Source organism: Osmerus eperlanus, chromosome 2 (genome assembly GCF_963692335.1).
Source record: "Osmerus eperlanus chromosome 2, fOsmEpe2.1, whole genome shotgun sequence".
NCBI lineage: Eukaryota > Metazoa > Chordata > Actinopteri > Osmeriformes > Osmeridae > Osmerus > Osmerus eperlanus.
The window spans coordinates 13,475,588-13,499,472 of record NC_085019.1 but is presented as its reverse complement, the minus strand read 5'-3'; the positions used below and the strand labels follow the sequence as shown (position 1 = coordinate 13,499,472).

Genomic DNA, 23,885 nt, shown 5'->3' with positions numbered 1-23,885 from the left:
GGTTCCTTTAAGAACAGCACGTACAGGGTGGGTGTGGCAGAGCGAGGGGGAGAGAGAGGAAAAGAGGTGATGCTAACAAGTGTTTTTTGATGTAGCGACCGGAGCAAAACGTATGTGCACGTAACAGTATTTCAGTGTGTAAATAATAAATCATCAAGAAAGAACACAGTGGATATTTATTTGCTAACCAGAATCAGAGAGAAAGATAAGGGAATTAACCCCAAAGTCATTAGTTAATACTTCGGCCCTGGAGCGTTGAACAACGTCTCCCCTGCAATCTCCAACTACGGTCAGAGACAGAGCAGGAAAGGTTAACACTGGCGACCACGAAGGGACTTAGAAATACCAAGATATCTGCTGTGGTAAGCACACTGTGAAATAACCGGTGAGATAAACCGGAGCAGTTAGCATAACAGTACTGTTTTCCCATACAACGTTAGAACGTTAGTCAAGATGGCAGCCTCCGGTCAGCGCCTCGTGTATGAACGTGAACAAAGTTTACATGGGAAAGTGACCAGCCACTCCAATGTCATTCACTACAATGGAGGAAGTTGAAATAAAAACTGCCTGTTTGCACTTGAGAAACGAATATGACTGGCTCGATAACCCTTTCTCATGCGATGGGCAGACTGATGCATTAAAAAGAAATGCAAGTGAAACATGTGATATACCAATCGGGCCACTCAAGTTATTAGACACTAACCCGTTTAAAGCTGATGTGGAAAGAGACTATGGGACCGATGTGAGATGTAAAGAACCATGCTCACACATGCATAATCATGGTGGTTACACTCCGGCAGTGGCATTAAAGACCACTGTTGCAACTCCCAGCACTAACCCCTTTGCCACTGCCCACTCAGGGAGTTTCATTCATAGCACTCCAGTCTCCTGTCATCCCCCATGCCCCATATATGAGCCACATAAGTCACGTGCACGCCGGCCCTGTTCCGTACACCATCAGGCTTCCTCTGAGGATGAGTATGACTCCAGGGAAAAAATCCCCACCCTGAGTCCTGGCCAGTATGATGGTACTACCCCGTGGAGGGAATTCCTGCACCGATTTGAGAGCTGTGCAAAGGCGAACCACTGGACTGAAGAGACCATGGGCACTCAGTTAAAGTTCTGCCTGGTGGGTGCAGCAGGGGCCATTGTCCACAGGAACCCACGGTCAGCTCAGTGGGATTACAGCCGCCTGGTGGAGGAAGTTGAAATTGCCTATGGGACATCCTCAGAGCATGCCGCTGCAGTGGCTATCGAGTTGAGAAAGCGTGTCCGCAAACCAGGTGAATCTCTCAATCTGTTAAGGGATGACATATATGAAAGAGTGTCTGTGGCCTATAGTGACAGGACTGAAAAAGAGCAAGATGCCATAGGTGAAGTTTTCACTCATGCTATTGGGGATACACAGATTGTGCAGAAGTTGTTGGAGAAGCAGCCCCACACACTAGCCCAAGCCTACGACATCGCCCGCCGTTATGAAACCACCAAGCGGGCAGCGTCACGTGTCACCAGCTTCACACATACTGGGGTACGTGGGTTGTCTGAGCAAAAGCCCCGTACAGCTGTGGTGAGGGAAGGAGGAGACGTGGATGTTGTAGAGGCTGCCCCGGAAGCAAGTTTCAAATCAACCACACCTGAACACCAGCGTGTGTCAGTCTCACAGAAAGGATATAAGGATTTTAAGTGGGAAGAAATTTGTTGTCATAACTGCTCTGGAATTGGCCACATGAAAAGAAATTGCCCTTCTCTGAGGAAGACTACCAGGGGTCAACCTCCAGCTGTTCTCCGTCACAACCCAGAGTCCACTGTGCTTCACTTTAGAACCCACAGTCAAGAAATGAGCATTCATCTGAAAATCAATGAGTTGGATGTCTGTGCTGTGCTAGACAGTGGGGCGCGGAAGAGTGTCCTGCCTTGCACCACTACAATGCCATCCTCCCTGACGTCCAAACCCCACTTCAACCATCAGCTGTGAAGACGTTGCTGGGTGTTGGACCTGGTGATGTTCCGGTGGTCGGCGAGGTTCACGTTCCGGTCCAGATCAACAAACGGCAGGTGAGCGTGCACTTCTTGGTGGCTGACATCACAAGCGAAGAGGCCCTCCTGGGTCATCCGTTCCTCACCCAGGCCCAAGCACGCCTTGACTTTGGAAATAGCCGCATCATACTCTTTGGCGAGGAAGTGCCATACTTTCACAGCATGGGCCCGTCAAGGACGCGGGTGGTGAGAGTGGCCATGACGGTGGTGGTTGAGGCTAGATTGGAGTATGTAGTCAGAGGCATCACTCGTCTTAAAGACCACCTCACAGGCGAAGTGATGTTGAGTCCTACCAAGGGCTTCATAGAGAAATATAAGGCGCTAGTTGCCCGTGTTCTGGTGGAAGCCCAACCCTCCAAAAGTGTGCCCCTCCGCATCTTCAATCCTGGAAACTCAGCTGTAACCATTAGAAGGGGAGCTATCGCGGGTTTTCTCCAACCCGCTGAAGTCCTGGCGCCTGCCAATATCACAGCCAGTGCCAAACCGTCGGAACATCCTATTGTTCCCCAGCACCTGCGAGAGCTGTACGACCAGAGTGCAGCTGAGCTTAACCAAGACGAACAGCTTCAGCTAGCCCAACTGCTGTGCACCTATGGCAATGCATTCTCTACTGGACCAGGTGATCTGGGCCACACTAGCCTGGTGCAACACAACATCATGACCCAGCCAGGAGCTCCAGTCAAGCAACCTCCACGTCGGATGGCACGGGAGAAGCAGCAGGATGCTGATCAACAACTACAGCAGAGCCTGGAAGTCGGTGTGGCCCGTCACGGCCATAGCAGCTGGGCCTCGCCCATAGTGATGGTGCGTAGAAAGGATGGCGCTTACCGTCTCTGTGTGGATTACCGTGCCCTGAATGACTGCACCATCAAGGACGCCTACCCATTGCCCCGAATCCAAGACACACTTGACACCCTCTCCAATGCTAAATGGTTCAGCACGCTGGATCTTGCCTCAGGATATTGGCAGGTTGAACTGACCCCGCAAGCCCGTCGGGCAGCAGCCTTTTGCACTAAGAATGGCCTCTTCGAATGGAACGTCATGCCATTCGGATTGTGCAACGAGACAGCAATGTTTCAAAGGCTGATGGACCGGGTGTTAGCCGGCCTGCAGTGGGAGACGTGCCTTGTGTACTTGGATGACATAATTGTGCTGGGCCGTGATGTGCCAGAGATGCTGCATCGTCTAGGTGATGTTTTCAATAGGCTGCACAATGCTAACCTGAAGTTGAAGCCAGCGAAATGCTACCTTTTCCGCCGTCAGGTGGCCTATCTAGGCCACATCATCTCAGAGCAAGGAGTGACCACAGACCCTGCTAAAATACAGAAAGTGCAGGATTGGCCTCCACCTACGTCCATCAACCTTACCAAGAAGTATGCCCGGTTCCAGTGGACCTCAGCATGCCAAGGGGCATTTGATGAGCTGAAACAAAGGCTAACCACAACACCAGTCCTGGGATACCCATTGGATGTGGGAAATATGATACTGGACACTGATGCAAGTGACACTGGCATTGGCGCCGTGCTGTCCCAAGTTCAGCAGGGTGGGGAGCGCGTACTGGCATATGGGAGCCGTAAATTATCCAAAACTGAACAGAATTATTGCACCACACGGCGAGAACTGCTAGCCGTAGTGGAGTTCACGTCACATTTCCGACAGTATCTCCTGGGACGTCGTTTTACTGTGCGCACTGATCACAGCAGTCTCCGTTGGCTAACAAAGATGAGGGAACCAGAAGGCCAGCTTGCCAGGTGGCTGGAGAAGCTTGGTGAGTACGACTTTGAGATCATCCATTGGCCAGGCCGGCTTCACAACAATGTCGACAGCCTCTCTAGACAGCCTTGTCATCAGTCCTGCCCTTGTAAGCTTCCTGGCCCCGCCCCGCCGCCCAAGAGTGTCTGTCACCAAGCTGTGCAGTGTGAGTTGGACTCTTATCAGTAAGGAGACACAGAGTCCAGTGGGGGTAGAGGTGCAACTAGACCCAACAATGGTATGTCCAGTGGGGGTAGCGCAGGAACAAATTCTTGTGACTAAGACCAATGAGCCCGCACTTTTCTGTGGCTGGTCTCCAGAGGAATTACAGGAGACTCAGAAGGCTGATCTGGACATTGCGCCGATCAGGGCATGGATGGAGGCCAATGAAGAACGGCCCGCATGGACTACTGTTGCCCCATACAGTCCAGCCACAAAGACATATTGGATCCAGTGGAGACGGCTCTACATCCGAGATGGAGTCCTGGTCAGATGGTTGTATTGTCTGCATGACATTCAGTTTTATCCACAAATTGTGCTACCCCGTGTCCATCAGCCTGCAGTCATGAAGCTGATGCATGACGGACCAATCGGTGGACATTTTGGAGTTGAGCGTACAGCGGCACGGCTCCAGACTCAGTACTACTGGTACAGAATGAGAGAGAGTGTCGCCCTCTGGTGTCAAACCTGCATTAGCTGTGCGTCCAAAGCCAGGCCCCGCAAGACTCCACAGGCACCCATGGGAAACGTCAGGGTGGGAGCCCCTATGGAGCGTGTCGCATTGGATATTATGGGGCCACTGAATGAGACAGAGCGACATAAGTCTTATATACTTGTTATACAGGACTACTTCACAAAATGGGTGGAAGCCTTTCCCTTGGCCAATGAAAAGCTGAAACCGTGGCTGAAGTGCTTGCCTCAGAGTGGGTGTGTCGTTACGGGGCCCCGCAGGTCCTGCACAGCGAACAAGGCCGCAATTTTGAGTCTGAAGTGTTCCAGAAAATGTGCTCATTATTCGGCATTGAAAAGACACGCACCACACCATTCCGACCACAGTCTGACGGCCAGGTGGAACGATTCAATTCCACCCTGAAACAGATCCTAGCCACAACGGCTGAACGTTGCCACTGGGACTGGGATCTTATGATCCCTTATGCAGTCATGGCCTACAGAGCAACCAGGCACAGTGCTACCCATCTCACCCTTAATTATATGATGTTCGGCAGGGAAGTGAGTGAGCAGGTGGACCTGGTGGTTGGCCTACCCCCTGACTCTGATGCAGCCCCTACTGCCCCTGAATACGTCCAAAACCTCCGTCAACGGCTGGAGCTGGCACATCAGATTGCCAGAAACGTGCTCGGGGAGTCGGTGAAACGTGCAAAGAGACAGTACGATAAGAATTGCTGCCGTACACAGTTCGAGGTTGGAGATGCCGTGTGGTATCTCATAAAGGGCACGCGGAAAGTCAAGAACTAAGTCAAGAAATTCCTTCCATCATATGAGGGGCCATTCTTCATCCTGGGAAAGCTGGACGACCTGGTGTATCGGATCCAAAAAGGCCCAAAGACCAAAACGAAAGTGGTCCATCATGATCAGTTGAAGCCCTATCGCAGCCGTAAACAACTGGATAAAACCTGGGCCTTGGATCTGGCCAGGGCTTGGGCACCGGTGGAGGTGCCAAACCCAGTCATGGACATGGACCCTGCGGACTTGGAGCTGTCTGGCCTGTTCTCCAGCACAGGGGGGGAAGGGTCGGCCAGCAATGCTCCAGAGCCAGCAGGGGGCGCTACTGCTGCTGAACCCTTGCTTTCCCTCATCTCTCCTGAAATGGATTCTTCCACCGAGGATGCTCAGGACAGTGGGGGTGGCACAACAGAACACCCTCACCAAGGTCGTCACAGGCAGGGTCGCAGACGTAGACCTCCAGACAGGTTTGGTGAATGGGTGGCTCCATAGAGTTAATATTACTAGAGGAAGCAACTTTTGTCTTCCAAGATGGCGTCCCCATTCATTTCTATGAAAAGTGCTCAGTGGCGCAGTGAGGCAAGTGAGAGCACGAAACTGTACCGCGCCATCTTTCCACTTCCGACTCTTCCGGTCTAGCTTTAAATAGTGGCTTTTTTTCCCCCTAGCACCGAGACCTTGTGCACGCTTGCAACTAGCTGTACACGTCATACTTTGCGACAACCAGTCGCGAGCATAGATTTATATGGTTGCGAGCGTGTGAGCTAAGGCATTGCAGTGTCAGAATGGGGTACAAGTCCGATAAGAATCAGAGACATGATGCAAACTTTACGGAAATGTATGCTGTCATTGTATAGTATTCCTTTCACTTTGCTTTTAGAAATAGGCTATAGGGTTAAATATAGGGCTATTCTAGATGGAACTCATCACATATTTTGCTTTCTTTCTTTGTGATATGAGTATGATTTCCAACGCATTGTATCGGATTAAATAAACTGTTAACATGAACACTTAGCTCCGTCGTTGTTCTCGCCAGGCAAAGAAAGCTTAATAGTTATTTTTGTAACAGAAATCTTCCATAATGCAGACTTACCATAGCTTACTGTCAACTTTATATTCAAACGAAATGCCGCGAAATTCACACTGCCTTCAATTTAACATCAGTGTAGAAATGTGGCCTGTGTTATATATGTTCAACCTACAAAACCAAACGCCTATTAATGGATATAATGTGATCTAACAAGACTTGGTAATAATGTAATAAATTGAGAAGTGTGTCTAAAATATAGTCTACTTTATTGAACGTGCCTTTGAAAGGGGCATATTAACAGAACTACATACAAGACGTTTCCATCAGATATAAGTGGGGGTGAAACGTAGTCACTGAGGACCTTCATTGTCCCACAAAAGCAGTCTGGCTTGATGACACGATCAAAAAAGAATAATGAGTGTGTTTAACAAAAGCTTCTGAAGGCAAGACTAATATTATTTAAATATATATCATTTCCTATTGTGGTTATCAGTTAAAGGAGACATGACATGCTGTTTTTGGATGCTTTTATATAGGCCTTAGTGGTCCCCTAATACTGTATCAGAAGTCTCTTTCCCGAAATTCAGCCTTGGTACAGAATTACAGCCACCACTAGCAGTCCCACAAGGAGCTTTCCTCAGAACGCGCTGTTTTGGTGTCTGTAGCTTTAAATGCTAATGACGAGCGGAGGGGCGGCACAATGCGCTAATGTTTACAATGGATGTATCGCAATGGCTGTAGCCCCGTTGCTGTAAGATGCCTTGAATTTGCCCATTCTCATCTGATAACCCTGGTTTGCAGAGGTACACACTCAGTCATTTCAATGAGGGGAAAGGCGGATATCGCGCGCGCCATAACACCAACAGCAGAACGGTTATCCAAATAACAAAGAAGCGAACAACACTAACGTTACAGCATGAGTGTGAATACATCAAGTATGTATTCACACACATACTTGATGCTATCTACCTTTCCATTAGCGACAGTAACTCAGCTGTTAGCTGCAGGGCTAATGTTACAGCCACATTGTAAGGGTAGCAAGCTAGGTAACCATATGCAGAAAAGCTACAAAATGATATAGCGTTAGTTAACTTACTTGTCCGAGGTTAGTAGCTGGACGAAGGAGAGTTAGTACTGATCCAGAATTTAATTTCAGCAAGGCCAGTTTTGTATTAGCTCAAGTTGAGGAAACAGTCGTGGCTGAAGTGTTTGGCGCAGACATACAAAACAAATGAGCCTACAACCGAAGTTGTGTAGGCGCATTTCCAGAGAAAATAAAATTAAGATACTGGGTCTTCAGAGGCTCGGATGAAGGAACTGTAAAAAGATTTTTGTTTTCCTTTGTACATCCAAACTGAGCAAATGTAATTCTTCGTTCGTTTGCAAGCCATGATGTCTCTCGAGGATAAAAACACTTGCACGGTCGTAGCTCAGTTTCTTATGGGCGGGCCAGATTCTCTGGGCGGGAAAAGCAGAGAGAGGGGAGGTAACCTTCCTCCTTGTGACGTAACAAAGAGGAGATTTTCAAACAGAGCAATTGAGCTTTCATTTTCTGAAAGGCGGAGAAGAACACCCAGGGCTTGGTTTACACCAATCGAAAATTCTAGCCACTGGGGGACCAAAGGCAGGCTAGGGGAACTCATATTAATGTTAAATAACCTCCTAAAGTGAAGTTTTCATGTCATGTCACATTTAAAGTATTAATCTTCGTCTTTGCTCCAGATAGACATGTCAAAAAGCTATGCTCACGCTTAACATAATATAATATTTGCCATCATGTCATGAACGTTTTTACGAAAAATCAAATCTGTTTTAAAATAACGGGAATAAACTATATTAACGTTTCATGTATGTGTGACAACCATTTGCTAAACTTGCTACAACAGGGCAGGCAACTAAAGCCATTTCTTTCAGCTCCAGGTAAATCAGCTATCGGCCAATGTGAACTTTTGTGCTCGTGCCCTGTTAGTATCCGCGAGCACATTTGCAGGCAACTTTTATTGACGTAAGCAAATAAATGGGGTGCTAGTTTACCCATTTCGGATTGGTTTCAAACTTAACAAAAATCAGGAAAAATTATTCTATGAAAAAGATAGTAGTATGAGCCAGGTTCGAGAATCGAACAAAAATTATTGGGGGAGATAGTTTTGTAAATGTTGACTGGAGTTAATAGAATAAAAACAACCGGAAGAGCCGGAAGTCTAACAAGAAATGCAATACCACCTACATACACCGGGGCCGTTGCTTCAAGCCGAGGGGTGGGGGCTTGGGTGGCTCACTGCGTCCATTAGATTCATGGACAGTTCCAGAGTTAAGGTATTTTGATGTACCATGTTATATAAGACACCAAGGCTGTCAGGTGATGTTTTATGGTAGCCTATACTGTTATAGCTGTCAAAGCTAGTGTTATTCTTTTATGTTCTTAAAGAAAAAAAAAGAATGTTTTTGAGGATTGTATAAGGATGATTTTTGGATTGGGAGGGGAAAATGTTTTCCTGTAAGCGGGGATATTTTATTTTGAGTTACTCTTACATGCTCTGGTCACTTAGGTAGTGTTATGACTAGTAAATTGTGTAAGACTTGTGTAGTAGATGACTGTCTTGTTAAGGGTTGTAACGTCCCCGCCCTATGTGTGCCCTGCATGAAGGACTGCCACTTTTCTCTGTAACACTATGCCAACGGCTTTTGCACCTTCTAATGGACTGTGGAAGACGGGTTGCCAGACCACCCTGAATGGACTCTGCAGATGAGGGCTATGTACCAAAAAAAGAAAAGAAAAATGAAAAAAAAAACAGAGTACGGTTGAATTACATGTTGTTGTATGTTGTGCTGGAGTGGCATTGCGTTAGGTGATTGCCATCCAGAGTGGGGGTAGTGTTGTAAAATGGTGCGGCTCCTTTAAGAACAGCACGTACAGGGTGGGTGTGGCAGAGCGAGGGGGAGAGAGAGGAAAAGAGGTGATGCTAACAAGTGGTTTTTGATGTAGCGACCGGAGCAAAACGTATGTGCACGTAACAGTATTTCAGTGTGTGAATAATAAATCATCAAGAAAGAACACAGTGGATATTTATTTGCTAACCAGAATCAGAGAGAAAGAGAAGGGAATTAACCCCGAATTGACCGTGAGACACGCATTTCATCCCCTTCACACAGGCTTGAGAACCCTGTTTATTTATTCATTTTTACGTTTCATTGGGCCTATTTGGATGGAACCGGTAAGGTTGGCTTGTATCTGCATCATCGTATTTATAAGAACGTTAATAATAGTAGGCTAGCCGGTGGTCCCTGTCTTGATGCGATGTTGTGCAAACCAAAACAACGTTTACAAACGTGAATTGATCTTACTCTGTACTTGAGGCCTTTTGCGGGCATCTGTGGGAGTGGGAGCACTCAATGGTCTCTTCAAAAATCACCTGATATCCATGGCTAATTAATCCATTCCGAACAGGTAGACTAATCCACAACGTGTATGTGTGTACTTCGTGGATCCTGATTGGTGTCGCCACCGCAACGCATTGATTGGAGGGTCACAGACCACACAGCGCAGATGAAATGACAGACTACAGCGTTTATATATTAAACAATATGAAATTTAGTCTTTGGTGTTTTAAAATTACACCAAATTTATTTCGGATTATTCCAACGGCAGAATACGAGGCGCAGGGAACTTAGGATGTGCGTAAACGCGCATAAACGCTATTTAGAGGTGGATAAACGCAATTTCTGCAATTTAGAGGTGGATAAACGCTATTTCCGAATTTCGGGAGGTGTGTAAACGGCGTTTACGTGCGTTTACCCCCCACTACATCCCTGCCTGCAATCTCCAACTACGGTCAGAGACAGAGCAGGAAAGGTTAACACCGGGAATTAACTAATATTTACCTTTAGACTTGTGAGTTCAAAAATTTCCGACGCTCCTCAAAGCGTCAAAGTTATTTTTCCGAAACGGTAGCTAGATAACTTTAGTTAGCTTCCGGGCTAAGTCAGCTTGCATCGGCTAATACTCGTAGGAATGCTACTACCATGCTAGCAGATATCCCAACCTGCAAAAACGAATTTCGGGGAGGTGGCTTCACCAGCTAAGCATATATGCGACGTTACACTGTGAGACCCGCATTCGAACAATTACATATGTGCGACGCTACTCCTTAACGGGTTAAATAGCATTCACTAGGGTTTCGAGACACCCACTTTTACCTAGACATGTCCTCTTTTCGAGACCTAAAAAATGCGTCCGGCAAGGATTCCAAAATTGTCTGGGATTTTGCCTGGTCGGATATTTGTGTTTCTCTGGGTCTTTCACAAACTATTACGCCCTTACAAGTTTTGGAAAGGGTATCTCCCTTACGTTACACCTTCTTGCGCAAGCTCTGACTGTAGAGAGAACTGTCATTTTGATCAGATAGTGCGGCATGCAATACACGTCTTTTTCACAAAGTCAAATTTGGTCACCCTACATTAACGATAAAGTGTTTCTACTGTTTTTTTGTTATAAAGACGTTATATAAGCTGCTTCGAAATATAAACCGCAACACCAAGAAAAATGTAAATCGGGTTATAAACCGCGGTTTTATTTCCTAAAAATACGGTACTTTTATGTGTGCACCTGTATGAAACGTACACAATCTACATACCCCTTCACTACCCCATTGTCACAAACATACCATCCCTGACCATTCAATGCTGCAAAAATTTAACATCTAACTGAGTATGACAATCTTATTTTAAGCTTTTAAATCCCGTTGGACTTGTTTCTTGTACAAATTACATATCTAGTGACTAAATATAAGTAAACAAAACAATATTTTAAAACCTCCTATCAAGTAAAATGTTCTTACTGCACTGTTAGACAAATCGACTTGTTTCAAGCATAAGCAATTAGCATAACTAATAAGTTTGATAGGCAATTTTTGCAGTGAAGGGCCAAGTCACCCACACGCCTGACTCACATAGTCAATCTCGTCCTCCAGGTCCTCCCGGTCTTTCCGTGCATTGACTTGGGGGAAAACCTCTGCCAGGACCTGGGCATGGGAGTGGCGAGGGGGTGGCTGGAGCTGGGACATTGGAGTCTTGCCATTGCAGTCTTGGTGCTCACCACCGCCCACCCCTCCTCCTCCTCCCAGAGTGCCCCCAGAGAAGCTCTTCTTCCTGGGGATAGCGCAGCCCGGTGCCAGGGTGTGCTGCGGCATAAGGAACAGCTCTGGCAGCTCCAGGGACAGTGCACGTCTCTCCCGCCGGGGACCGCAGTGGCGGTGGAGGGGGACGGGCCAGGTGGGAGGGGGGCAGAGGAGGGACTCCTGCTCCGCAGGGAGGGTGTGGCCAAGGGGGGGGAAGAGAGGGCTACCGTAGGTGGTGCCTTGGACGCGGAGGCTGCCCCCCCCCCCTCCAAGCCCTGCGTAGGCATGGGAGGAGGGCCGGCCCAGGCTGTTCCAGCTGGAGCGACGCGCCCACAGGGCTTGAGTCAGAGGGGGGTTGGGACGACCCCAGTTGTGGTACCCCTGCCCGGGACACTGTGAGAAGGAGGGGCATATATAGAATGTATTGTGTAATATACATGTTACATAGTCTAGTATCACACATAAGCAGAACTTGGAAGCTATCTTATAACCTACCAGTGAAACAAAACATTGTCAGGTATGATCTTACAGTAACCAACTCCATTCAATTTCAGAAATCTCAGATTCTACTATGCTAAATCCATTCCACATTAGTACCATTCCACCCATAATATACGCAGGATTTCTTTTACCAGTAACAGTTGCAGCAGGGCCCCATTACAATATGAAACCCTGTCTTGGTCTCTTCCTCACTCACCATAGCCCGCTGCTCCAGACTGGCCCTGCCCAGGGAGATGACACTGCTCTTGCGGGACCCCAATGCAAAAGTCAGCCGGTCAGCAGGGTAGAAACCCACAGGGGCCAGGGACATGTCCAGGGGACCGTTGGGAGTGAGGGTGCAGATCTTAGGGTCTGGAGGGAGGTGTGGAGAGAAGGAGGAAGGAGCCAGGATGGAATGTGAGAGGAAGAAGACAAAGAGATCCTTTAATCCTGGTTAATGACTTCCCACTCAAAAGAGGATCAATTCAACTTTTAACTGCTCAAATGAAAGTTCAGCTGTCTCTGTGTTTGTATTGGCTGTCATCGGTGCATAAAACAGGTGCCAGACAGGCTACTGAAACACTTCCTCCTTCCTATCCGGACTCTCCTCTCCTGATTTATGTAAACAAGAAACTTCACTGAAATTACCTCTTGGCTGCTAAAACCACATTCAGTGAGTGGCCAAGAGAATCAACCTTGGCATATACTACAGCTACTAATGTTATCTAAACATGCTTGTACGTCGGAACAGTCTCTGTAAGGGCTGCGCTAAAACTAGTAACATGCTAAGTATGTTTACAGCCTATAACAAGCCTACAAGATTAGCATAAAGTATTTCAATTGCTAAATGCAACTCCACAACTCGCCAGGCTAATGCCTCTGCGAGCTGGCTCCTGTTGGTTTAGTCTTGGTGTGTCCCACAGGGAGATGACAGCGAGGGAAGTAGTAGCATCACATATATTGCACAACTCAGAAGTTTACGTTTCAGAGAGATGTCTGGGTTCAGTGATGTGTGCCATACAAATCAGAGTGATGTGATTTGCCAAGGGCATATTTTTCTGTACATGTAATGTGCTTTTAGAGCTCCTCTTAGCATAATTATATAGATTTTCATGTAGAGTATTTATGTATGGATGAATGTAAGGATGGATTTAAAGTATTAAAAATATATTTTTAATCAATATGATCAGAATCTTTGTGAGAGCAGGAACAGTGGCGGCTGGTGAAAATTATTCTAGGTGGGGCTGTGAAATATTCAGTCAATTCAGTAACCATCCTAATACAATTGAACACAAACTGCAGGATACAAGTGCTCTGAGAAATAGTAATTGTTTAATTAATGCACACAGCTATAAGCAAATGTCCACATTTGTGGACAATAGGTATTATCATTACACTCAGTTCAGAAATATTGAAAACCACAGACACATGGGCACTTGAGCCACTCTCCCTGGTAATATTAGGAAACACAACACAACTTTTACTGTAAGACTAAATATTAATGATTTATAGATATATTGCTCTATATTGCTAGATGACACAGACACGTGTGTGTGTGTTATTATTTGTACATTAATTTTGCCCTTCTGTCTTTCTAAGTGACAAACTTCTCAATGTGCCTGTACGTATCCACTTCTTTGTTGTGTTTCCTCACCCCAATCCGGTGACCTTCGTCCAGTTGTGTAGCGACAGTGGCGATTTTAGACTCTTTTTAGGGGTGCTCAAGCACACCTAAATTTCATCTCAGCACCCCTAAAAATAATAATAATAAAAAATTCAAAACTTTGTATTATATGAATTATTATTTTCTTAGAATAAGTTTGAGTGCTCTGACGTGTTAAAACAATGTTTATTTATTGTTGACACATCATTATCAGTTCATTTGATGCTGGTAGTTCATGAAGAAAGGGACTTTCTTAGTTTTTTCCATTCATTAAATATTTTGCATAATAATACATAAATGTATTCATTGTTATACAGTGAAATTAGTGATTTATTAGCAAGGGGATTTAACACTTTTGCAAGGCTCTGTATCCATATCACATTCTCATTGGGGCCTGAGCTCCTCTAAAGGTCTGATCCTAGAATCGCCCCTGCGTAGCGATATTGACTCTGCCTAGCGATATTGACTCTGCCTAGCATGGCTAGCTTGATTGTATTCTCCATGTGTGCCTTTGTAGCCTACACTCGTGTTTTTTTTCTTTTCTCAGATAAATGTTTCATGTCCTTAACTCCTGTAACAGTCCATGCTGTATCTGTTCCGAATGTTTTAAAAAGCAAGCACGGGAAGCAAAATAAGGCATTGACATGACTGCATCCAGCTAGCCAGGCCTTTCTGTTGTACCAATTGCGGGAGAACCCTCTTGTGTATGATTTACCCTTTTCGTTCGCCTGTTGAGTAATTTTGATGTCAGGTTGATCTGGGCCAAGCTCTTTTATTTTTATTTTCTCCACTAAAGTTCTACTCTTAAAGGGGTCATTGACAGTTTTTGGGGGTATTTCACACTGTTCCTTAATGTCTCCGAATAGGGTATGTGACATTGGTTGGGTGTTGTTCTATGAGCCCTGATGCATCCTGTGAAATAGCCCTGTGAAAAAACAAGAGGTTTTCTCCTTTTATGGTATGCTCATGAATATATAGATGAGCTGCGCGCTGATTGGTTGGTTTACAACGAGTGAAGCTGCGGAGTAAAGACGCAACACGGCCAACAGCACTCACTGAAACATCGAAGGTGGAGACTTGAAATAAACACATAAATCTATTGTGTCTACACAACACTGTTTTCAACAGATTGACTAGATATCATGTGAAATGATAACGTTAGTTGTTTCCACTTCTGTTTCTCGACGCAAACGGGATCGACTTAGGTGGGTAACGTTAGCACTACAGCTTAGCAGACAAACTATTGTGATTTTGTGATACAGTTGCACAATCACCAAAGAGTATAGAAGAACAATATAAGTTCTTTGAAATCACTGTAAACTCTACTTGGGGTGATTATTTCAGCGCCCTTTAGGCATAATTTTCGAGGACACTGATTGGCTAAATATGTGTCGCTATGGTATATCTTGTCAGCAACGGTCAGCAATTCACCTATCACCAGCAGGTTGGTTTTAGCCTGGCTCTGCCCTCCTATGTACTTCCGTTCAATTTTCATTTTGCTTCTGTACTGTGTCTGGGCTTTAGATATATTAGTCAGATGTGTCCGGTAAACTTTTTACCGGTCCAATCAGCAAACAGAGGGAGTGGCTGAGAATGATGACGTTGATGTTGTGCGCTAGTTTGAGTTGTAGTTCCGTAATGGCGGCGGAGAAAGATGCGAGCGAAGCCATTCGGTCCGCTGTGGCAACGCTGCTGAATATCCAGAGGTTAAAGCCGGAGCAAGAACAAACTTTGATCCCCACGGGGTTCGTTTGATTTTACAGCTAGCTCCGTTAGTGGTGAAAGAGTTGGCTATGGCGAACGCTAGCGACTGGTTATGCCAGATTCAGAGTGACTCTGGGCAGATCCAATAGTTCAACAGAGTACCCTCCTTTAAGGAAGTTAACGCTTGTCAATGTATCAAGCCCAGACTCTCCGTACAAATGAAATGTACGAGAGTCTGGTTAGGACCAGGATAGGTTGGTTGGCGCTCGATGGGCGATTTTTCTAGCGACCAATTGTCACGACTACAGCCGTGCCCCCCCGGTTTCATTTTTTTGCTCTGCCCTAGTGTTTCCCTGTCATTGGCTGTGTCTACTACCGCTCACTTTACTAAGTACACTGCAATACAGTGCACTTACATCTGTAGTGCACTCAGTCGCTGAGTAGTGCTGTCTCAAATGGAACACAAGTTAACCACTTGGCGGGAAGTGACGGACGCAAATCTGATTGTGACACCTGCGAATCTAAGGCGAATCTGCTCGCGAGTCATTTCGTCCGCCATTATTTTAGAAATGAAATGAAAAGCTGCCGAAAGGGCTCCTCCTCTTCCGCTACGTAGCCAATATGGCGCCTGTTTAGGGCGAGTAGTGTCCATCGTTATACACAGCATTTTTTGACCGTTTGCAGTGCGTCATCCGGGTACTTTCAGTGCACTGAATTCTGCTGGTTCTGTCAGTGTAAGCGCCCTAAGCACTGAAAGTCAGTGCTCGAAGTGCACAAGTGCGCGGTAGTAGACACAGCCATTGTCTTCACCTGTCTCTTTAGCTTCAGTGTGTCCACCTGTGTGTCGTTTGGTTCTGTGTATTTAGGTTTCTGTTTTGTGTGCAGTCTTTGTCTTGTCCTTACTACCTGTGTCGTGTGAGTACCCTTTCTGTGTCCCTGGCGTTTTCAGTAATAAAAATTCCCTTTGTTTCCAACATGGCTGCGTACTCTCGTGCATTTGGGTCCTACCCCTCCTCACACCCTGACACCAATATGTTGAGCATGAAGCAAATTTATCCCAAATCAGAATTTGTGTATATACATACATAACACGTTATTGTGTATTTTTAACACAGTCATGCTTAAAATGAGTAGTTATTGTTTAGAAAAATATATTACATGAAAAAGAAAATCTAAAACACTTTTCACCAGGGAGGGCGGCGCCCGAGCGCTCTCTATTGACCAGCCGCCACTGATCAGGAACAATCTAGAATGTGTGACGCCATTTCAAATAGACAAACAAAGAATAGACAAACAAAGAATAGACAAGGTCAAACACAAAGCCTAGTGTAAAAATTGAAGCCGCGTGTGTGTCTACATTGTGTAGAAATCTGAAGCAGCGTTCCGAAACGTTCTTATACTTTAGCTTTCAAACAGAAAGCTGTGCAGAAGGCACTCACCAGCAGCAACATATCTGTAGCACGCAAAATTGGGATTGATGAAAGGCGAATTTGTGAGTGGTGAAGTCAGCTACCTTGCTATATTGTACATGTACATGTAATTGTGACGAATTGTACGTGTAATTGACATTATAATAATGTCTAATTTGTATTCAACCAATTTCATCATTTAGAATTCTATCATTGAATTCAGTATTATTAAGTGACTTTATTTGGTAAAAGTAAAGTGCCTTTATTTTGAAGGCCTTTTGGGACGCTCTTGAGTGAGAGAGTCGACAAGCTAACAGCAAGCGAAGCACGGACAATTTAATGCTCCAATAAAAGTTTAAGGTTGTTATAGCAGATGTTACTTGTGATGGGAAGTTTGGATCATTTTACTGAGTCGGTTCTTTTAATCTCGTTCAGTAAAATCTTTTTTCGAGTCATTCGAAAATGTATCATATTCTCATGTATATGTTAGTGCATGTAAACCAGCTGATACTAATTTAGAAAAATTCCTGCAATAAAATAATGCATCATGACAGTTTGTATGATGTGAAATTGTCATTTATTATCACACTAGCATTTAATTATCACAGCAAACAATTACACTGCACTGAACTGTAAGTAGCCTAAAGTAGAAAAAAGTGAAAATAACAAAACCTGTAACTATTACTTGTGAACGAATATCATTCACGTCTTACTAATCATAGTCACGCGAAAGTGAATGAGGTAAACAAATCCTTTCTGTTTCCTCTTCTGAGCCTATGCAGGTCACGTGAAAAATGATCCAAAGACTGGTACCCGAAAGAAGGAACGAATCGTTCACCTCCCGACCGTGTCTTCGGATCAATGTTTCGTTCTTCTGCCAACCGAGTCTTTGGATCAATGATTCGTTCACCTCCCGACCGTGTCTTCGGATCACTAGGTACGTTCGACATGGACAGACTTCATGCAGCGCCGCAGCCGGCTGACTTAAAACAGTGAATTCTGGTTAGACTTTTTGTCCGACTTGAGACGGCGCCGAGGCTAGGTCACTGTGATGTAGCAATAAAAGTACCGTGAGATCGATTCGAGAACTGCCGGCTCTGTAGTCGAGCGCATTTTCTCAAAAGCAACTGCACGGGTTCTAATGACGACACAGCTATTTCATGATTGGCCAGACTCACACACGACAATTTTGACGCATTTTTGTAATTATTCTGACACCTTCAGTTTCGCCAATGCTCAAATCTGGACCAAACTGTTTAATTGAATTAAAAATGTGTTGAAGAAAGGGTTTTAGTCCGCCTCTTCACTAACGGAAAGACTAAGTTTAATTATAAATAAAGTCAAGTAAGCAAACAGCGCTTGATCAGCCATGACTGACGTCAACGCAGCAAACCACAAGAAGCTGGAATGTCCGACCTCACAGAGCCGTTTTTAACTCGTCCCCGACTGCAAGCGGCCGGTCGTTTCATGCAGCCGCAGTCCATGTAGAACGTACCTAATGTTTTGTTCTTCTGCCAACTGAGTCTTCGGATCAATGATTCGTTCATCTGCCGACCGTGTGTTCGGGTATGAGTCTTTGGATCATTGTTCATGTGATCTGCATAGGCTCAGAAGAGGAAACAGAAAGGATTTGTTTACCTCATAACACGTGAATGAGATTTTTGCGGGTGCAAAATGCTGCTGCTAGACTATTGACCAGAACAAGAAAGTTTGATCACATAACATCTACTCTTGTCTCTCTACACTGGCTCCCTATCCAAGCCAGAGCTGACTTCAAAGTTCTACTACTAACCTACAAATCTCTGCATGGATTGGCACCACTGTACCTCTCCGGTCTCCTTGCACCCTATTGCCCCGCAAGGACACTTAGATCTCAAGATGCCGGCTATCTGGTGGTTCCCAAAATTAAGAAAAAAACAGCTGGAGGTAGGGCGTTCTTATATAGAGCGCCTCTTCTCTGGAATAAACTACCCTCAATTAGGGAGTCTGATACTGTTTCGACGTTTAAAATTAGGTTAAAAACGTTATTGTTTAGTCAATTCTACGACTGTTAAAGGTAAGTATGTTACTAGTTGGAGGCAACGGGGGACGGGTTGTTTCCATCCTTATTCTTTAAGTATAACTTATTTTAGAGTTCTCTTCCCCTGGAACAGATTTCATGTTCCAAATGAGGGGGGCTGTCGCTGTCTTGGTGTGTGGGGTTGCATCAAATTCCCCTTTTTTGCTCTGTTAAATTGCTGCACCAGTCCACACTTGACCGGTGGGGATCTCATTCTATTATGACTGTAACTGTTAGCTGCTCCTGGCATTCTCTAATCCCTGCTCTCCTCTCTCTGTCCCCCCCCACACACATCCCTTGTGGTGTGGGGGGTTTGAGTTGTCAGCACCTGCCTGGTCGTCGGTCAGCCAACGCTGGACCTGGTCGCGAGTCTCCCGGTCCTGTCCTACATCTATAAAGTTGAATAATGGATTTTGGTGTTTTAAAAACCCATCGACACTGTATGACTATGTTTAGCCTGTGTTCTGCTCCTCTCTCCCACCAACCGTCTCTGGAGGAGGGGATCCCTCTCTGAATTGCTCCTCCCAAGGTTTCTTCAATTTTTTTTCTCCTGTTGAGAGTTTTTTGGGAGTTTTTCCTTGTCTTCCTTGAGGGTTTAGGTTGGTTGAGGGGCAGTTCTATGGGCATATGTGAAGCCCTCTGTGACATGCTTGCGTGTAAAAAGGGCTATACAAATAAATTTGATTTGTTCACAAGTGATAATTACAGGTTTTGTTATTTTGACTTTTACATTTTTTTTATTTGCTTTACAGGATCTTTAACCCTTGTGCTGCCTTCGGGTCACATGACCCAAAGGTTCACAATGAACCATCATTGTGTTTACCCAATTTTACCCATTAAAAAAACAAATAAAAGCATTTTCTTTTAACCTTCGCAATGTGGGGGGTCTGAGACAGCCCGACGGTTAAAAGAAAATGCTTCACTTTGTTTTTGTATGCGGTAAAGTTGTCACAATACGACAGTGGGTCACAATGATCCGAAGATAACACAAGGGTTAAGCTAATGTGGTCTTTATTTTCTCGTTATACTGTGGGTTTAGTTTTCACTATGGATTTGGAGAAGAAGCTTCAAATAAACCTGTAGCAAGAAAGCCACTTGTGTCTGCCAGTCAGGCCCGGATTGGCTAATCGGGAGCACCGGGAGAATTCCCGGTGGGCCGGTCAGTTTTTTTGGCCGCGAGGGCCGGTGTTGTCATGGCACTGGGTTGAAACATGGATGCTGTCCCTAGACTTCCTGCACTCACAGCAGCCCCGCTCTTTTTATTTATTATTTTCTCGCAGCCCCACTCTCAGAGTGCAGCCTGCAGGTTAATGATGACGTGATTATCTTTTGATTCCGTGGCCCCGCCCCCGACGAAGGAACCTTGGTCAAAATAAAAAACGTCAGAAACAGAACGCGCAAAGGCGGCGCTAAAACGGCCCCAAAAAACTAACAAAGAAAGCTAAAGAAGGGACATTCTACCAGAAACGTACATCATCTGTCCTGGAAATGTTACAGTGAATAAAACTTGTATAATCCAAAAATGACAAAAAATGACTAAATGGGTGATTTCTGTGAGTTGCGCCTTAAAAGGAATATGTAATTTATTAGGTCAATTACAAATCCTGAAAAACGGTCTGTCAAAATTTTAACTACCTTGTCCATAATTTTGGTATTCTGAAAATTGTTATTTAAAAAAAAATTTTTTTATTAAAAGTTTAAGTTGTTATCATTCACATAAATGGATTAAGAATATTAAATGCTACATCAATTCTCCAAATAAATCGTATTTTACAACTTTCCCCATGTTTTCAGTCAGCCCTGTAACGTTACATAAAAAACTACATAAAAAGTGTGCAATACGACTATAAGGTTATGACTGTGTCAAATGTGACATCATTTGACTGAGCTTTTTTTTGCATATTTTTTTTTAGGAGGACGAGCTCAGGGTCAGTCGATGTCACACTAAAATATCCTAGAAAAGAATGAAAGTTTCGGAAAACCAAAACATGTCTAAAAATTTTACTGAAATGCCTTGCTTAGAAGATAACAGTTTTGATGCTAGGAAGCTAGCATGCTGAGTAATGGCAGTTAAAATGGCCTAGGGCCTGACAAATGAAAGATACTGTTTCTTTTTATTACCTTAATTGCATATAATATGTATTTAAAACATGTCACAGTAAAACATTTTATAAATACATTACATTACAAACATACACTATGAATGTACAGCTTTTTATGCTTTTATGACTAGCGTTTTGAATATGTTCCCTCTTAAGGGCTATGCCTGCTTTTGAGATAGCATTTTGATGAAAGAAATTGCAATACATATATAATTCTAATATGTATAAACTTTGAGTAATAATGGCGGTAATTATTTCAATTTATACAGATTACAGTTAGATGGCTCCAGTTAGTGCAGCTGAGAGAAAAAGGCAATGTCAGGCACGACGAAATGCAGATCCTGAGAGACAGGAGAAACATCTTCAGAAAGAAAGGGAGAGATGGAGGCAGAAAAAGGATAGGAGGAAAAGTGTTCATGAGTTGAATGAGCGAGACCAAAGACATAGGAGAAAATTATGGAGAGAGCAACAGAAAAGATCTAGGCTCAAGAGAGAGGCCACAGTTCCACAGCCAGGGCCAGAGCCAGGGTTTTCAAGGTTAGAAACGATTACCAACGACTACACAGTAACTTAATAGAGTAGTGTAAGCTTTTATTGACTGTTAATGGTTGTGTGACAGTATGTGTGATATGTTGCAGACAAAAGATAGAGGGGCGAAAGCATTCCAAGAAAGAGAGGAAGAAACTCCAGGACAAAGTGAAAGAGCTACAAGAGGCCTTAGCAGCTGAAAAAAATAGAAAAAGAGCAATATAAAAAAAGGTTCCAATGGGCGCTGATGAGGTCAGGGTCTCCAGCAACAAAAGCAAGATATGAGAGACCAAGAAACACTCCAAGTGCAAGGAAATCCATGTACCAAGAAGCATTGATTGGACACCTACAGCAACACCTTCAACAAGCAGGTAACAGTCAGGAAAGAAGACTGATCAGTACCTTGGTGACAGGGAACATTGTAAAAAAATACAGGTTACAGAAATATGCTCAAAGTACCCTTGGCTTTACCCAAAGGCGATGGAAGTCAGTAGGAGGGAATCCATACTCCTTCTCAAGAAAGAAATGTGTCCGCCTGGAAGAGGTATACAAAAACGACGTAAGAACCTTTTAGACCAGAGACGACATCAGCCGTGTGACAACGGGGGAAAAGCAGACCGTAACACAAGCCAAGGTCAGGATGCAAAAAATATTCCTTGTGGACACGCTGAAGAACCTGCACAAGAAATACTTGGCAGAGAATCCAAGAAAATCAGTGTCCTATTCTCTGTTTTGCCGACTACGGCCCTATTGGGTTGTGCACCCAACTCTTTCTGATAGGGAAACATGCTTGTGCAAATTCCACGAGAACTTGGGCTTTGTAGCTCAAAAGCTTTGCAGCATGAAGTTGCTTAACACCTCTGATCTGGAAACGTTAATGACAGAGATCTGTTGTGACCAAACCAAGAGAGAGTGCATGTACAATGACTGTGGGAAATGCAAAGAGAAGAACGTCCCATTGCTCAGGGAATTTGAAGGCTCCTCCCGGGTGCCATACATGCAGTGGGTCACAGATGCCACAACAGGACAAACAAAGGAAAACATTGAAACAACCTTCAAGAAGACAGTCAAAAAGGAGGTTGAGATCATGCTTGATGATCTCATTGAGCTCTTCAACGGCAAGCTGGTAAAATTCAAACGCCATGCATTCAACATCCGACAACAGTACAGATACTGCAGGGAACTGAGGAGGAACATGGCTGAGAACGAAAGTATGATACATGTGGACTTTTCTGATCCAGGCAGTGCGCTTTGGTGCATCCCATGAGCAAGCAACACTGCACACTGGAGTTTTATATGTAGGACCAGCTGCTGAACCACTCTGCTTCAGCACCATCTCGCCATCACGACTAAAGGGGCCCCCGGCAATATGGGAGCATCTAAGCCCCATTCTGTCTCATGTCAAGAACGTCTTTCCTGCTGTCACAGTGGTCCATTTCTTTAGCGATGGACCTTGCACACAGTACCGCCAGAAGGGGAACTTTTACCTATTCACCTCCCTCCTCCACAAAAAAGGATTCCAAGCTGGGACGTGGATTTTTTTTAGGCCAGCCATGGGAAAGTGGCGCCAGATGGGGTTGGAGGTGTTGTAAAGAGGTGTGTGGATCGCTTGGTGAGTCACGGACGCGACATCAAAAGTGCAATGAATCTGTTTGAGCCTGTGTGCCTCTGTGGTGCCTGTGTGCCGTGGTGCACACAGGCACCACTGTTAAACTGTTCTTTATCAGTGAAGTGTCCATCAACAGGGCAATGAAGGACATGCCAGACAGCATCCTTCAAGTCCCATCCACGATGAGGATACACCAGGTTGTCGCTACTGTGGTGGAAATTTAGAATACAGTTATAATGTGTGTGTTTTATATATGAGGAATGTGTTTTAAGGGAAGTCTAAAAGTTGGTTAAGAAGCTTGATACAGTGAAAGTTGATTCAACTCATTTGGTAGAGATGCCACCTGTAGTTTTATAACACCTAACTACGAGACGTGAAGTCTAGGGACGGGAAGTCTGGGTGACCTGGGAGAGTTCTTGTCACCTGGGGAGGAAGAGATAGCTGGGAACTGATAAAGCTGCTCTGACCCTTCCTGTTGCATGGGTGGTGTTAATTAAATACTTGTTTGAAGTTGCCCACACAAAGGACAGTTGACCATTTGACTGATCAACTTCTGTGGCTTTAGTATCTACTGATTTGGGGAGAGATGCCACATCAAAGAACTGTGGGACAAATGGTATGGAGATGTATTGTTTCAAACTGTCACTGAGTTGAGTTAGCCAATCACAGAGTTTGCTACATTGATGGATTGACCTTATAGAATGCCATTTGATCTAAAGTTTATATAAGGTAGCGTTTATGATTGTTCTTCATCACTCTTGCGAACGATCTGTGGCTAGCACCTCTTTCGTTAGACTGATCACAAAGTACTTTGTTAAATCTTATGCTAATGTACAAGCTAAATAAATTAAATTGAAACCACCATCTCTTGACTATTCAAATCTACACAGTGCAACTAGAATTATTCCACAACATTTTGGTGCCGAAATCC

At 44.7% G+C, this 23,885-nt stretch overlaps 1 protein-coding gene across 1 annotated transcript in view; it reads right to left on the bottom strand.

Annotated features, from left to right (window-relative positions):
• Window positions 1-23,885, bottom strand: part of cacna1ia (calcium voltage-gated channel subunit alpha1 Ia) — a gene marked incomplete at its 5' end in the record, with an annotated part of 202,896 nt that overhangs the window by 71,685 nt on the left and 107,326 nt on the right. The window contains 2 exons of the mRNA XM_062452705.1: window positions 11,233-11,793; window positions 12,098-12,252. Coding sequence (XP_062308689.1) covers window positions 11,233-11,793; window positions 12,098-12,252 — 716 coding nt within the window. The remainder of the gene's footprint in view (window positions 1-11,232; window positions 11,794-12,097; window positions 12,253-23,885) is intronic.